At 37.6% G+C, this 15,829-nt stretch overlaps 1 protein-coding gene across 1 annotated transcript in view; it reads left to right on the top strand.

The window, feature by feature from the left end:
* The window catches only part of COL19A1 (collagen type XIX alpha 1 chain), a 433,347-nt gene that overhangs the window by 313,375 nt on the left and 104,143 nt on the right, over positions 1-15,829 (top strand). The window contains exon 17 of the mRNA XM_049777641.1: positions 8,084-8,092. Coding sequence (XP_049633598.1) covers positions 8,084-8,092 — 9 coding nt within the window. The remainder of the gene's footprint in view (positions 1-8,083; positions 8,093-15,829) is intronic.

Below are 15,829 nucleotides of genomic sequence, written 5' to 3'. Positions count from 1 at the left end.
TAATAGTCATGATAAGCAAAAAACATTTCAGTAGCAATATGGGGAGAATGTCCAGTGGAGCTGGGGGCTTCAATGAAGATGGAAGTGTTATTAACCACAATGGTTTGATTGCAAATGTCTGATAGTTGGACGGGGGGGGGGGGCGCATATATGGTCCGAGTAAGCAAGGTTCCACGCCCATGACCTGTGTTAAAGGTAAGCCGTGGTGCGACTCAGCTCCCCATCAGAGGTTAGCAGGGTCGTTGGTGGCAATTCCTCTGTAGAAGGGCTGCCAGGCAGAGTATCAAATCCAGCATTCCCCCTTAGGCAGAGTCAGTCAGAAACAGGTCCGGCAGGAATGGTGGGCTAGCAGGAGGGGTGACAGGCTCTTTTGAAGTGAATGAGGACAGGACTGCGGGAAGCTGCAGGAAGTCTGTAGGAAAATAGCTTGGCAGGAGGTAAAATGGTTATTTTTGAATGCCACGGGAATGCCTTCTGACTTCAGCATTCAAAAAAATTTTTTTATAATTAACAATTGCCAATTGTTCAAAACTTTTAAACTGAACTTAAATAATTTTTTTTAAACTTGTTAGTTATTATTTTAAAGCTAGATGCTATTTTTAGTTACAAATTCATATTCTATAGGCCTTAACTTACACATAGCAGGAAAGCTGGGGATTGCAAAGTCCAGAAATTCTCCAGGGAAAAGTTATCCCTGATGGCCATTTGAGAAATTTGGGGTTTACTATCCCCTACTTTTTCTGCCATGCTGATAGGACAAAGCTAGCTTAGCAGGATTTCCATCAGGATTTTACAGTTTGTTAGATGACCAGACTAAGCCAGGTTAAAAAAGATTAATTGAAATTTCAAAAATGGATAAGGCTTTAAAAATTGTATTTATCATGAAATGCAAAAATAACAAATAAACAGACAGAACAAACAACACGAAACACAACATTGTGGCCACTTTCACTCATAACACACACACATGAACAGACAAGAGGATTCATTCAAAACTTGCATTAGAAAAATTAACAAGCGCTTTTAAATATTTAGCTGGCATGTTTGTAAAAATTGTTAACGTAGCTGGAGTGGAACTGCTGAAAATAAACCTTAAGGTTTAGCTTTAACACAAAACATTTTTAAAACAATTGTAATTTAAAGTTGAAAACATGAAGTAAAATGTTAGCAGTTAAAATTTTGTTAAGTAAATTGCTTAGTGAGCACTGTAGAAGGAGTTTGCACTCTGAAGTATGATATCATTTGCTGTAAAGAAACAGATTTTCTTTAAATTAGTTTAACAGGAAAACAGTGAGGCAGCTGCAATAAAGTGTTAAAATTTTTAACAACTGTTTTTACTTTGAAGACTTTAAGTGAATAATTTGTAAAACTTGTATACCAAATTAAGAAGGTTAAGTACATCATTTTTACCTTATTTTTTAAATACCTTAAGAATCAAAATAAATTTTCTAATAGAAATATAAAAAGACTCAGATTTTAATACTTGTGTGTACGATTAAATTTTTAAAACACCAAAAAGTTTTTCTTTGAACCAACTACCTTTGGTCCTGGATCAGCTGCTTGCAAGGCAAATGCCGCTGTGCTATCTCCCCGGGCCCGCTGTGCTATCTCTCCAGGCCCGCTGTGCTATCTCTCTGGGCCCTTATGTATAAATTTTTAAAACACCAAAAGGTTTCTCTTTCTTTTTTTTTTTTTTAATCCTTGCAGACATGAATTTAGAAGGTTTTTTAATTTCAATGTTTTACTCATTACTTCACAACACCCAATTACACAAATGCTTTTAGAAAAGGCACACTTATGCCACATAATTTAATTCACAAACTTTACATTTGAGGCATTTTATGAGACGCAACAAAATTCTACCCCCGCCACTTTGTGCTACAAACACTACCTATGAATAGATTAAAGGGCTTATTATAACATTTTTGAACACTTTTAAAACTTTATAATTTTACCAACTGTGGCCTTTATCTTAGAAAAAACATTTTAACTCAGGCATCCCAACTCAGGAGAAAGGAACATTTGTTACAACAGAGAGACAACCATAAAAACCTAAGGGAAGATAGGGCTGCATTTCTTTTTTTTTTTTTTTTTTTTTTTTTTTTTTTTTTTTTTTTTTTGGGCCACACCCAGTAACGCTCAGGGGTTACTCCTGGCTATGTGCTCAGAAGTTGCTCCTGGCTTGGGGGACCATATGGGACACCGGGGGATCGAACCGCGGTCCGTCCAAGGTTAGCGCAGGCAAGGCAGGCACCTTACCGGGCGGTGGCGCTAAAGGTAAGGGCTGCATTTCTATTCTAAGGGATGGGGGGGTTTCCGCCCTGCTCGCTGAAATTGCTGAAGCGGCTGCCTGGCCAGGAGAGGGGGTGGGGTAGCAAAAGTTTGTTGCCACGTGTGGAACCGGGCTTAAGCTGGGACCTGGAAAATGTGCACTGTACCTTTAAGGCGAAGTCAGCTATAGGAGCTCAGAGATTAGAATCTCTGCCTGCATGCCTGAAGGACTTTACAGCGGAGAAAAACAGTTAGCTTCCCAAGAGACAAAGAGTTCAGCTTTAAGCGCCCTGTAGACAATATTGCATCATTCAGTGGGGGAGACAGCGTCGCCCCCCAATAGATTTCAAGCAGGAGAGCGTGTAAGGGGCTTGGGGTCATAGGAGGTTACGGCTTGAAACAGCTCTCTGAGGCTTTTTCCAATTAAAGGCTTTGTGCTGTTGCAATTGCTGGCTAATGAGGGGAGGGTGGTTGCAGCGAAGGAAGAGTTGGAGTAACTAGTTAGGGAAGTGGCAGGCTGTTCAGGATTTTTCACAGAGGGCTCAGCGGCAGAAGTGAAGGTGAAGGGTCAGAAGAGGAAGGAAACTGAGAGATAGAGTCAGAGCGAGAGGGAGCCCAGGAACACTAGATTTCTGGCAAACATCATAAACAAAACATTAAGAAATTACAAATATCTTTTTTGGTAACTTCTATATGTCTGCGTTTCAATTCAGACTGAATATCAGTAATGAATTTGGCTTCTGTGCTTGAGGGGGTTGCCCATAGTAAAAAAAAGCACAGGAGTCCCAAAAGCCAATTGCGGGACTATGAGGTCGGCACAAAATGAAAGTGTGCACACAAGGAAGGCTAACTACTATGCATCGTCACCCCTGATGGGGGCTTGTCACCCCTGATGGGGGCTTACCCGACGTATTAATGCACAAGCTCCTGGACTCGCCGCCTCCAGCCGACTGGATGATCACGTAGGATTGAAACACTCACGTGGGTGCCATTTATAACTGCCTCTGCTCCTGCCCTTTACTGGGAGAGAATTCCGGCCAGCAGCTTTCTCTCAACTGGGACAGAAGGCAGAAAGCAACTATAAATAATTCGCGAGTGTTAAGCTCTTTTGTGAACACCTAAAAAATTAAGCTGCAGAAGTTAGTAGAACGCTCAAGGTGTGTTCCAGTCAAGAGGTTTATTGAAGGGAGAAGCAGGGTTTTTATGCCTTGCTTCTGTGGGAGGAGTAGTAACATAGGATTGAAACATAAGCCAATCAGATTTGTACAAGTACAACAATTTTAACCAATGGGAGCATAAACACATTTTGATGGCGGGAAGGATAAAGAGGAACCTGGCAGGATGGGGGGAGGGGAAGCAAATCCTTAAACAAATAGCTAATTGATATTTACGCAAATACAATTCTTGTTTAGCCTATTTTCCATTTAAAACTTTCTTTTGTGCAAGCAATAAGGATCATAATTTAAACTTTACAAAAACCTATCTATAACTACGTGTTTGAGAGAAGTTACAAAAACAGGTTCCATGGAAAGGTTAAGGAATCTGGTTAAGCCAGATTCTGTGTGCTGGGCTAAATTTATTTGCAGAGTTTCCAGTTGGCTCAGGGCTAAGCAAACTTTATGGCTTGAATCAGGCGGTGGAAAATTCATTCAGAGTTCCTTTGATATGTGGGATGCTCGGTCTCCCACAGTATATCTGTACTAGCTATTTCCAAAACATTAGAAATTGGAACAGGTAAAGAAAAAGAGAAAAGACAGCAAAGTATATTGAGCATTAAAATGCAGTGTTTTTAATAGTGACATCTACTGTTACAAAATTGGATTTATCATACATGTTTCAAAATAATGAGTTGGCTCTGATGTCACAGTGTCAGCTAGAATATCTTAAATAGCATACTTTATTACTGTAATTCCTGATATAAAATTTACCAACCTGATATTCAGCTACTAAAATATTTGCTATCCCTTGCAAAACATTTTAATCTAATATTTTTACAGGTCTCCCAACACTACTTCCATAGAGAGAGGCATATATAGAGAGTTCATTTTTGCCCATGATCCAGTTTTTCATTAAATGAAGATATATAGAATATTTATATTTCAGAGACTAAAATTGAGAATCTAATTTGTAAACTTTAAGGTTATATTTCTCTAAATGGTAGCTAACCAGAGTTGTCAAGTGGATAGTCTGGCCAGTAGCAAAACAGTACTTTGAACTTAATGTTTGAGTCACCCACACAGAAGAACCCCAAATGCAGTTATATCAGGCATTACAGATCTGAGGCTTATAGATATTTAGGCTGCAAATGTGCAAATTACAACTTTAGAGCTGGATGAGTATAGATAAATAGGAGACAAAAGAGCTTTCCTTCTACCAAATATATATTGACAACTTAGCATCCTTTAGGCATCTGGTAATTAATAAAAGGAAATTAATAAAAGGAATAAAAGAAATTAATAAAAGGAAATTTCCCACAATTTATTCTCTTTCTCAGAATAGTAATTTGTGGCATTACACTGAGGTCCCATAGGACCTCAGTGTAATAATAGAAAAGGCAGAGTCCACTCTCCAGTATCTACACCATAGTATCCTGTTTATCTCTTAAACTCATGAAGGAAGGAGTTAAATGTGCTATGATGAGTTTTATATATACATACACATATATATATATGTATATATATGTATATATATGTATATATATAATGTTTTCACTTGGATTTGCACTACCCACTCCCACATGGTTTTGGAGAGTCTAGTGGTTGCATTATGTCTTGCATGCCTGTTGGTCTGGCTGCATGTAGCAAATGAGCAGAGAGGGGAGGCCAGGCCCTGAGAGAAACTTTGCTGCATATTAAATAATGAACCACATATTGAGACATACAAAGTGATATTCCAAAGCTAATGTCTGCACTTGAGTCCCAGACTCAGGTCCTCAGTTCACAACAGCACTAGCAGTTTGCACACTGAGCCAAGCATCAGATTTTCCTCCCCTTTATAATAAAAGAACCCATGGTTCATTCTCTTGTTCCAGGACTCTTCAAAGGCAAAATAATTGTCCTTTGACCCCAGTACTGCAGTTGATTTTTCCCCTGAAATATTCCTTGTTCTTTAGAGACAGATGCTCAGGGATATTAAAAAATTTCCCTTCATTCCACAAATTAAAAAGATATGAGAACGAAAACAAAGGGAGAGAGGAATAGGCAGAGATTAAGACATAAAGTCTGGAAGATTATTTGTGCATTTATATGTATTTTTGCATGCCCACTTGCGATAAAAGGTTAATTTCTTCCTTCATCACAAAAACAATTTGGCAACCAGCTGCTCCCATTCTGCAAGATTGTCTGCAAAGAAAAAAAATTGAGTATTTTCTTCCCCTTAAGGAAAATCTGTTCACAATTCAGCAAACAGTCTTCATTGTCTCAAGCTCAGGGGATTTTAATAAAAATTTGATAGGTCTGTCAAATACTAAAACCATCAGATCCAGTGCTATATATCTAGAATGAAAAGTAAAAGGATTATTGGTGGAGAAAGTGTCTTGGTGTATATTACATTTGGTGTTGTTTTTAAAATTCCACATTGAAAATGCGTATTTGCGTTATCTTACATCACCTTATTGTGCAATTTACAGAGAATCGGTCTCAGCTCTTGGAGATTGATGCTGCATCTCCCAGCAATTAATTCTAGTATTCTTTTTTCCAAATTGTTGATCCCAAAAAACAATTTGCTAGCAAAATCATCTCATTTTTTCTTTCAAGTATCAAATTTTAACTTCATTTTAATAGCCATAAAGTGGAAAAGACAGAAAACTTGTTTCCAAAATTAGATATTCAAAATCTTTCCAAGCAGTGAGTTAAACTGAAAGTAAGGGCTTCCTTAAAGTTACAGGAGTTATCTCTTCAGGGTCTGGAAGATTCAAAACAAATATTTAATTCCTGAATATATTTCCTCATTTACTGTGTCACAGAATTCAGCATCTTTGGAGAACACAATGGATTAAAGGACAGGCATACAAATTTTTGGATGTTGTTTTATTAGAGTTGTTTGAAGTTGATTTGGGTGTTCCCAACTTCCTTCCACACATGAAATTGGTTAAATGTTTTATGGCAGATAGCTGAGAGATTAAATTTAGTCAGCTCTAAATCTTATTGTCAAATAAGCATAACAGTATATTATACTAACATTTTAGAGCTGTTATAACATATATCACAAACTGAATGCTTAAACACCCCAAATTTATTATGTTTTGATAGCTTATAAACATATAAAATGGTGTATCTGTAGTAATATATGTACATATACATGCATATACACATATGTATACATATATACATATACATATATTGTCTCTGGAAGTTCAAGACAAGTGTTCTAGACTTTTCTCTGGCTTCTAGCTTCTGGTCCTTCCTTGACTAATAATAACACACCCATATTCTCTTGGGACTTTCCAAATTTTATTTTATTCTTATTTATTTTTTGATTTGGGGGCCACACCTGGCAATGCTAAGGGGTTGCTTCTGGCTCTGCTCTCAGAAATAGCTCCTGGCAGGATCAGGGGATAATATGAGATGCCAGGAATCACACCTGTATTAGCCAATTGCAAGATAAATGCCCTACCTACTGTGCTATCACTCGGCCCCATCAATTTTTATTTTTATAAGGGCACAGCCATATTGAGTTAGTAAGTCACCCTACTCCAGTAGTTCATCTTAATTAAGAATGTTCACAAAGGTCTTATCTCTAAATATAACATTATCATGTATGAGGGTGAGGAGTTCATTAACAATGTAATTTGGAAAAAATAAAATTAAACAGATAATAAGTAACCTGTTGTTTATAAACCTTATTCCCAGTGGTTCTTAGGACTTCATAGCAAGTTCTCCAAGCACTGAGCTGGGGAACTTTTAATTAACCCATATCCTGGAAGTCAGTTTGTGTCATTTATCTCTTTTATTAAACTAAGTCACAGAAAATTTCTGATTTTGAGTCTGTAGTCCACAGAGATGGTCCTCTCAGTGGTTTAAATTACACATGACCAAATGCATTTTCTTTTTTTTTTTTAGAGAATAGCCACTTTATGACAATTCTTAGAGTCTTTTCACTTGCCTAACTATAGGTTCTAAAGGTTCCATTTGCAATTTTTTATCAGAGTACCAAGAAAATTTTCTAATTCTTAGAATATTTAGAATTCTTAGAAAGGAAGATTAAAATGCCCAAATACACACACAATACTATCCTTAACAATTCACCTCAATAATTTTATATAAATATGTTAAAAATTTACAATTATGAAAATTATTCAGTTTTTAAAAAATTTAAAAACAGCATAAAGATTCAAAATGAAATAGTAAAATTAGAATACTTGTTGAAGCAGAACTTCAAGACCCAAAATTAAAAGGTCTGTCTCTTTTAATTTTTGTAAAGCCAAATAGTTATTGAAATTAATTTAAAGAACATAAAAATAGTCTCATATTACAATGAATAATTCTACGATAGTTCAGTTTCATGTCTTAAGTATTGTTAATCCAAAAACTAGAGGAAAGATCCAGAGTCCTGAGTGTCCTTAATTGGGTAGATTGTTGTCTAGCTACTTAGTCAAACAAACATACGGCGCTTGGGTTTACAATAAATATTCTTGCTTTCCTATGTGTGAAGCCAACCCAAAACTACATTTTAAAACAATATAACATATGACTAAACTATTATGAGTGCTGGAGATGCATTTCTTCATCTCTACCACATTTCTGCCATCACCAGCATTACACAACTCTGGATTTCTCTGTAAGACATAAAAGATTAATGCATAGATTAGTAGAAGAATAAGGTAAAAATATATTTATATGAAGAATTTATATGGTTTTAAATTCTAAAATAAGTGAGAAAAAATATGAAGATTTTTATTCTGAACTTAGAAATGTGACAGGATAGCCCACACTGCTCAGGTAAACCAAGGTAGTCTCACAAAATGAGGAAGTGATATCTCCTATGCTGGGACTAAATGCTTTAAGTGTCAATCATCCTTAAATTCTCTTTTCTGATTGCAAAAAAATTAAAAGCTGTTTGTGAAGATGATCCTATTTCTGGATAGTCTTCATTCTTTAGGCTATAACAATTTTGATTGTTCTTAAATTCACATATCTGTGCCAAGGGTGTTATATATTAGAAGTCTGTTCTAGACATCCTGAAACAAACATGCCATTCTGAAAACATTTGAGTTATTCCTAAATCCTGTATCTTGTTTTTTGTTTTTTGTTTTTTTTTTTTTGGTTTTTGGGCCACACCCGGCGGTGCTCAGGGGTTACTCCTGGCTGTCTGCTCAGAAATAGCTCCTGGCAGGCACGGGGGACCATATGGGACACCGGGATTTGAACCATCCACCTTTGGTTCTGGATCGGCTGCTTGCAAGGCAAACACCGCTGTGCTATCTCTCCAGGCCCATCTTGTTGTAGGATAAGGATCATTATATGGGAAGATCCCAATGGGAAGGTCCACAATTGGAACCTTTTATCATCAGAGGGATGGAGAGATGCTGCACAGCAATAGGACATTTGCCTTGCATGCAGCTGACCAGGGAGGGAACTGGTTCGATTCCAGCATCCCATATGGTCCCCAAGCCTACCATGGGCAATTTCAGAGTGCAGAGCCAGGAGTGACCCCTAAGTGCCACCAGGTGTGGCTCAAAAAAAATAAATAAATAAATAAAGTTAAAAAAAGATAAGTATTTTAAAGGTTATTCTTAATTTTGCAATCTAAGAACATGGATCTACTCAAACCATACTCTATCTAGGCATTTATATCATAGACAAAATGTTTCATATTCCATAAAAATGTGCTAGAATAATCATAGTCAAAGAGTGATATTCATGGGCTGTACATATTCAGGCACCTTTCCAAATGACAGCATTTTCAGAAAATGCATAAAATTTCTCATTGTCTGAGTTACACCCAATCAATCTACATTTCAAATCTGCTAACTCTTTTTGTATGTGTACATGTGCATAAATTTTCATATTAAACTTTTAAATAATTTCTCGATCAGAATTTTGAGGCAATTATTTTTATTTTATATATCTCAAATCAAAGTTAAATAGTAAAAATGAGATATCTGCCACAAGACCAAAAGTGCTGGTAATTATAAGCTACTTATTTTTTATTAGGATGTGACAAAAAACACATTTGAAATCTGAAACCATATAAATATTTATCTAAATGGTACCTTTGTGAATTTTTTTTGTTAAACATTCGTTTTTTTAATTTTTTTCATTTTTTTCTAAATCACATGTATTTTTGTGTATGTAGTGCCAGATCTCAAAACTATTAAACATGAGTGAGGCTTGCACTCTACTACTGAGCTAACCCCCCCCTGCCTCTTTGTTTTTAATTTTTAAACTTTAATAGGAAAATATGAATTAAAATTACAGATTTATTAATTTAAGTATTATTGGATGTTTTATATATATATACCTAGCCACACTAGGACAGATATTTAGTTTATCATAGAACTTATTTTCTAGTATAAAAGATGAGAGAAAATAAATTATATAATTTAAAATCCAGTGATACTATAATTGGACAAATTGAAGGAGAATTGTTAGGAGAATCAGAAGTAAATGACTTTTTTTTAATAATTTTTATTGTGACCAAAGTAAATTACAAATCTTTCACAGTAATATTTAAGGTACATAGTGACATTGAATCAGGGGCATTCCCACCACTAATGTTGTCCTCCCTAAACCCCTATTCCCAGCATGCATCCCATGTCCCCTTAACATTCCCCCCTACTGCTAGTATAACTGATCCCAATTTGTATAGCTTGATGTAGATTGGGTATCGATTCTGTTATCACTGACTTCGGGTTTGGTGTTTAAGTCTAATTACTTTTATTTCTACTCAATGTTCATACAACTGTTTGGTCCTTTCTTTTCTCTCAATTTATGAAGTAGAATAGGATAGTTCAAGTTATGTGATTCTGTTCGAAAAAAGAAAAGAAAAAATGGGAGGAGTTTTGTCTAAAGGTTATAAATATCAATTTAAAATAAGAAAAAATTTAAGAAAAACATAACAAAAATAAACAAAACACAACAAAGAAACACAACAAAGAAAACGAAAATCAATCTAAAGACCAAAACCAGCAACTACAAAAAGCACCATAGCAACAAAGACAACAACCAAACAATAAACACAAGAACTAGAAGAAAAAAAAGAAAGAAAAAGAAAAAAGGAAGTAGGACTCATGTGGCAAGCTTTTATATTTTTTGTTTGTATGTTTGTTTGTTTGCATAGGCACAGTAAGTAGTGGGGAAATTAGAAAGAGATACAGGGTTTCCCCGCCCTTGAAGCATACTGTCATGGGAACAACTACAGGCTCTGTACACATTCATTTTCACACCCCACGGTCTTTTTATGGTGGCATGAGACTTACATTCAGTTGCGGGTGATAAAAATCAGGCCTCTGTAACTAGAGATTTTGGTATTTGTACAAGTCATAGGATGAAGCCTAGGATAGAGTCTTTATGGTTCTGGAAATTCTGTTCCATCACTGTTGTTGTAATCAGTCTTCTGTAATTGGTGGTCTTGGTTTTTGCACAGATCCCAGGACAAAGCCTAGGATAGAGTCCTTCATTATGTTTACAGAAGTTCTGGTCAGTCACAGTTGTCAAAGTCAGAACTGTGTGATTAGAGATCTTGGTTATTGTATAAATCCTAGGCTGAAGCCTAGGCTAGGGTCTTTCTTTTTGGTCCCAGAATAAGTTCTACCAGTCATTGTTCTCAAAGTCAGTCTTCTGTACTTAGCACTCTTGGTTTTTTCACAGATCAAAGGACAATATGTCTTCTGATTTTATCTTACTCTTACTGTTAGGTGATGAGATAGGACAACCTGCTCTTAGATCAAGTTGTTGCCATTTCCTCATTGTCAGAATGTCATATCAAATTGGCGCAAGTTGGTGGTAGAGCAGTATTAGGAATTTCTCAAGGGGCGTTTGGTTCCTGGTGCTGTTTCAGGGAATTGTGTCAGTTCTATATCTGGGATCTAGGGTTTGGGATTGGATGGTCACTGTCTGATCACATGGAGTCTAAGTTAAGTCCACATGACACATGTTCAGGGTGGGAGGTGCCCCTGTATTATAAATATATATGGATTCTTATCCCTATTAGAAAGAGCTTGTTTCTTTTTTTTAATATAATTTTTGTTTTGATCATAATGGCTTACATATTGTTGACAATAATATTTTAGGTACATATTTACATAAAATCAGGGGGGATTCCCACTGATTTGTCCTCCCTACACCTTCGTTTTCATCCTATCTCCCATATCTCCCTCTCTCACCCCCGGTGCTGCTAGATTATGTGGTCCCCTCTGTACCTAGCTTACTACTTAGTAGTCTTGCACCTGTTTGGTCTTGGTGCCTCCCTTATTTCCCCCTCTAACTGGGAGGCAGGACTAGATAGTTCAAATTATGTGGTTTTGTTTGAAGAAGAGAAAAGTAATAAACTGGGGTAAAAGTCTAATGCGCCAAAAATGGGTGGAATCCTTCTAGAGGCTCTCATCATCGGTTTGAGAGAAGAAGGAGAAAAAGAAGGTGAAACACCCCAGCAGTACAAAAAGAAGTGTCAAAAATCTATTGAGGACTCCAACAATAATGATAAGCACCACAAAAAAATCCATGGTCTTGAGATAAGAAACATGGCAGAGCACATAAAGAAAGAAAAGAATAGAAAAAAAATAAGTACAAATGGGGAGAACAACTTCAATAATCACACCAAAACAAAGAAATCTACAAAAAGTAGATAGGTAAATAAAAATAAAAAATAATAATAAATGAAGATAAAAAATAATATATAAAAAGTAAAAAATGTATTGTGCTTTTTGCTTTTTTTCCCCTCCTGCACTGGCACAGTAAATATAGGGGTCATTCGAAAAGGAATTCACTTGGCCTAAGAGATATGGGGTTTCTCCACCCTTGGAGTATATTGTCATGGGATTAACTACAGATACTTTTCAGGTTCATTTACTCTCCCGGTGGTGCTTTCATGGTGTTTGGAAAACTTCTGCTCCATCCTGGGTGATAAAATCAGACCTCTGTATCTAGAGATCTCAGTATCTGCACAGGTCCAGGAATGGGACTTATGATGAAGTCTTTCTATGCGGTTCTAGAAGTTCTGTTCCCTCAGTGTCATTTTAATCCATCTTCTGTAGTTGGTGGTCTTGGTCTTTGCACTGATCCTAGGATGGCACCTAGTATAGTGTCTTTCATTGTGTTTCCAGAAGCCCCATTTCGTTGCAATTGTCTCTGTCAGACTTTTGGAACTGGGGATCATGGTTGTTGTGCAGGTCATAGTTCAAACCATAGACTAGGGCTTTTTTATTGGTCCCAAGATATATACAGTCTGGTCATGGTTCTAGCAGCCAATCATCTGTAAATCGCGATCTTGGCTTTTGGACCTACCAAAGGGTGACAAGTCTTCTGATTTTGACTTGACGTTAGCTGGTAAGGTAGGATAACCTGCTCTTAGGTCAAGTTGTTCCCATTTCCTCATTGTTAGGATATCATATTAGAGCTGGCACTTGTTGGTTACCCAGCAGTATTAAGGCTGTCCTGGATGGGATTTGTTTCCTGTAGCTGTTGTGAAGAACTGTGTTGTTTCTGTCTGGGATCTAGGGTTCAAGGCTGGACGGATGGTGTCTAATCACCTGAGGTCTAAGTTGGGTCTGCATGACATATTTTTAAGGTAGGAGATATCCCTGTATTGTAAACAAGTATGAGTTCCTATCCCTAAACATAAGAGCTCTTTTTTATATGTAAGATTTCCCCTTTTTTTTTAGTGTGCCTTTGCAAGGAGAAATGGTGCTACATTATATTGTTGGTGCATTTGGGGGTGGACAGAGAAGAAAACAGAAACAGGTCACACACCCGAAAAAGATAAAAATAGGAGTAAAAATATATGTGCTCACATATGTATATGTAGAACAAACATTTTCTTTAAAAATGAATTAACAAAGTATTTAAAGGAACAAAGTGATGCAAATGACTACCTTACTTTTGGGAAAAAGCAGGTAAAGAGGTGTAATACAGGTGTAATACAGGTCTTACACTTATGTTGGAAATACAGGTTTTCCTATTGTCTTTTGGGTTTTTCTTGTGGTGTGTGGGTTCCCAGGCACCTTTCCATCACACCCCCTGACCTTCTTGAGATTGGCAAAAGATTTGCGGCAGGGAGGTCTTGGAAGAGTTCTTGCATTGGGGATACTTTTGGTGCTAAGTCTGGTTTTCAAGTAACAGTCCACAGTAGGGGGAGTTGGTAGGGAGGGCCACGCAGCATGAGTTTGCAGGGGAGTTGGCTGCCTTTTCTTGCAGGGGATGAGGTGTGGGTTTGACTGGGTGTCCCTTAGCTTGGGTGCTGGGTACTGATTCGTTGGGGTAGGAGGTCAGTCTTGATGCCTAATGGATTAAGGACTGAGGGTGAAGAGTTTTAATATGGTGGGAGGTCTAGATGGGATTGAGGGGTGAAGGGATAGTTGGATTTCCAAAGGGGGGAAAGGGGTAAGTATATGAAAGGGGTAGGAAGGAAGAAAAAAGAAAATACATTAGAAATAAAGGGAGAAGGGGCCGGGCGGTGGCGCTGGAGGTAAGGTGCCTGCCTTACCTGCGCTAGCCTAGGAGACGGACCGCGGTTCGATCCCCCGGCGTCCCATATGGTCCCCCAAGCCAGGAGCGACTTCTGAGCGCATAGCCAGGAGTAACCCCTGAGCGTTACCGGGTGTGTCCCAAAAACCAAAAAAAAAAAAAAAAAAGAAATAAAGGGAGAAGAGAAAATAAAAGTAAAAAAGAAAGTAGTGAGAAGAGAGGAGAAAATAGCAAGAAAATGCTAGTTTGCTTGAATGTGTTAGATGAGTAGGGCCTGTAGTTTAAGTCTGTAGGTTACAGTTACTGCTTCGGTGGTCTGACTGGTCACGTGCCTCATTCCTAAAAGAAGTTATAACCTGGGGCCGGGTGGTGGCACTAAAGGTAAGGTGCCTGCCTTGCCTGCGCTAGCCTTGGACGGACCGCGGTTCGATCCTCCGGTGTCCCATATGGTCCCCCAAGCCAGGAGCAACTTCTGAGCACATAGCCAGGAGTAACCCCTGAGTGTTACCGGGTGTGGCCCAAAAACCAAAAAAAAAAAAAAAAAAAGAAGAAGAAGTTATAACCTAGAGATAAAGTGTATGTTCAAGAGTTTTCTCAGGACCATCTCGTAGTGCAAGTTGGGTATGGTATCTCGTATGACTGAACCCCGGGCTACCATCTTAGTTTGCCCACCCTTTGTATCCAAGAATGCCTGTGGACAGAAAAGCTGAGAGGTTATTTTAAATATAGTAAGATAAAGGCATTAAAACGTAGTGCTATGGGTTGTTTCCATTAGAGTCAGTGATTTCCCATGGTATTCTTTACCTGTGATCCTATATACAATCTCTAAGGAATTATTATGGGTCTTTGTTGTAGAAGGCTGATTACATGCCTGTTCTCTCTATGCTGCTGTTTCTGGTGTTCCTGGTTTCTTTGTGGTATAATGTGTAGTCAAGAGTTTGTGTTTTTCCTTTTCCATGTATTTTGGGCACTGCTCCCGAGTATATGTTGACTATTAGAGTGTTTGGAGTTTCTACACTGTTAAACCCTATTATTTTATTGTTGAGTATTAGTTGTGTATAAGATGTATGTTCTAGGTGCTTCAGAATATTGCTATCATTTTGTGTTTATCTTTTGTCTTCTGACTTACTTCGTTTAACATAACATGTTTTAGGTCCAATCCACGTTGCTGCAATGTCGGTGATTGTATCATTTCTGACTGCCATGTAGTATTCCATTGTATATAGATACCACATCTTAATGATCCATTCATCTGTTTTTGGACATCGAGGTTGGTTCCAAGACTTTGCTATTATACTGAGTGCTGAGATAAATAGTGTGGTGCATACGTATTTTGGAATGAATGTCCTTCCAACTTGGGGGTATAAACCTACGAGAGCAATTGCTGGGTCAAATGGCAGCTCAATTCTGAATTCTTTGAGCACTCTCCAGACTGTTCTCTAAAGGTGTTGGACTAGGGGGCATTCCCACCAGCAGTGGATGAGAGTTCCTTTCATACCACATCCCTGCCAACAGAGATTGTTCCCTTTATTTTTGATGTGAGCTATCCTCACTGGTATAAGATGATATCTCATTGTTTTCTTGATTTGGATCTCCCTGATGATGAGTGAAGGTGAGCACGTTGTCATGTGTTTGTTGGCCATCCTTCTTTCTTCCTCAGAGAAGTGTCTATTCATTTCATCTCCCCATTTTTATGGCTTTATTTGGTTTTGGGGAGCTCAGCTTTCTGTGTGCTTTGTATGTTCTAGATATCAGCCCTTTATCTGATATGTCGAGTGAAAAGATTTTTTCCCATTCTGTTAACTGTCTTCTTGTGTTAAGTAAGGTTTCTTTCACCATGCATAAGCTTTTTAGTTTCATGTAGTCTCATTTGTTTATGTTTGATGCTAAAGTTCTTGCCATTGGTGCTCCATCCTCTAAGACCTTTTTGATAT

This window comes from Suncus etruscus, chromosome 7 (assembly GCF_024139225.1).
Source record: "Suncus etruscus isolate mSunEtr1 chromosome 7, mSunEtr1.pri.cur, whole genome shotgun sequence".
Taxonomy (NCBI): domain Eukaryota; kingdom Metazoa; phylum Chordata; class Mammalia; order Eulipotyphla; family Soricidae; genus Suncus; species Suncus etruscus.
This window is presented reverse-complemented; position numbering and strand designations above follow the sequence as displayed.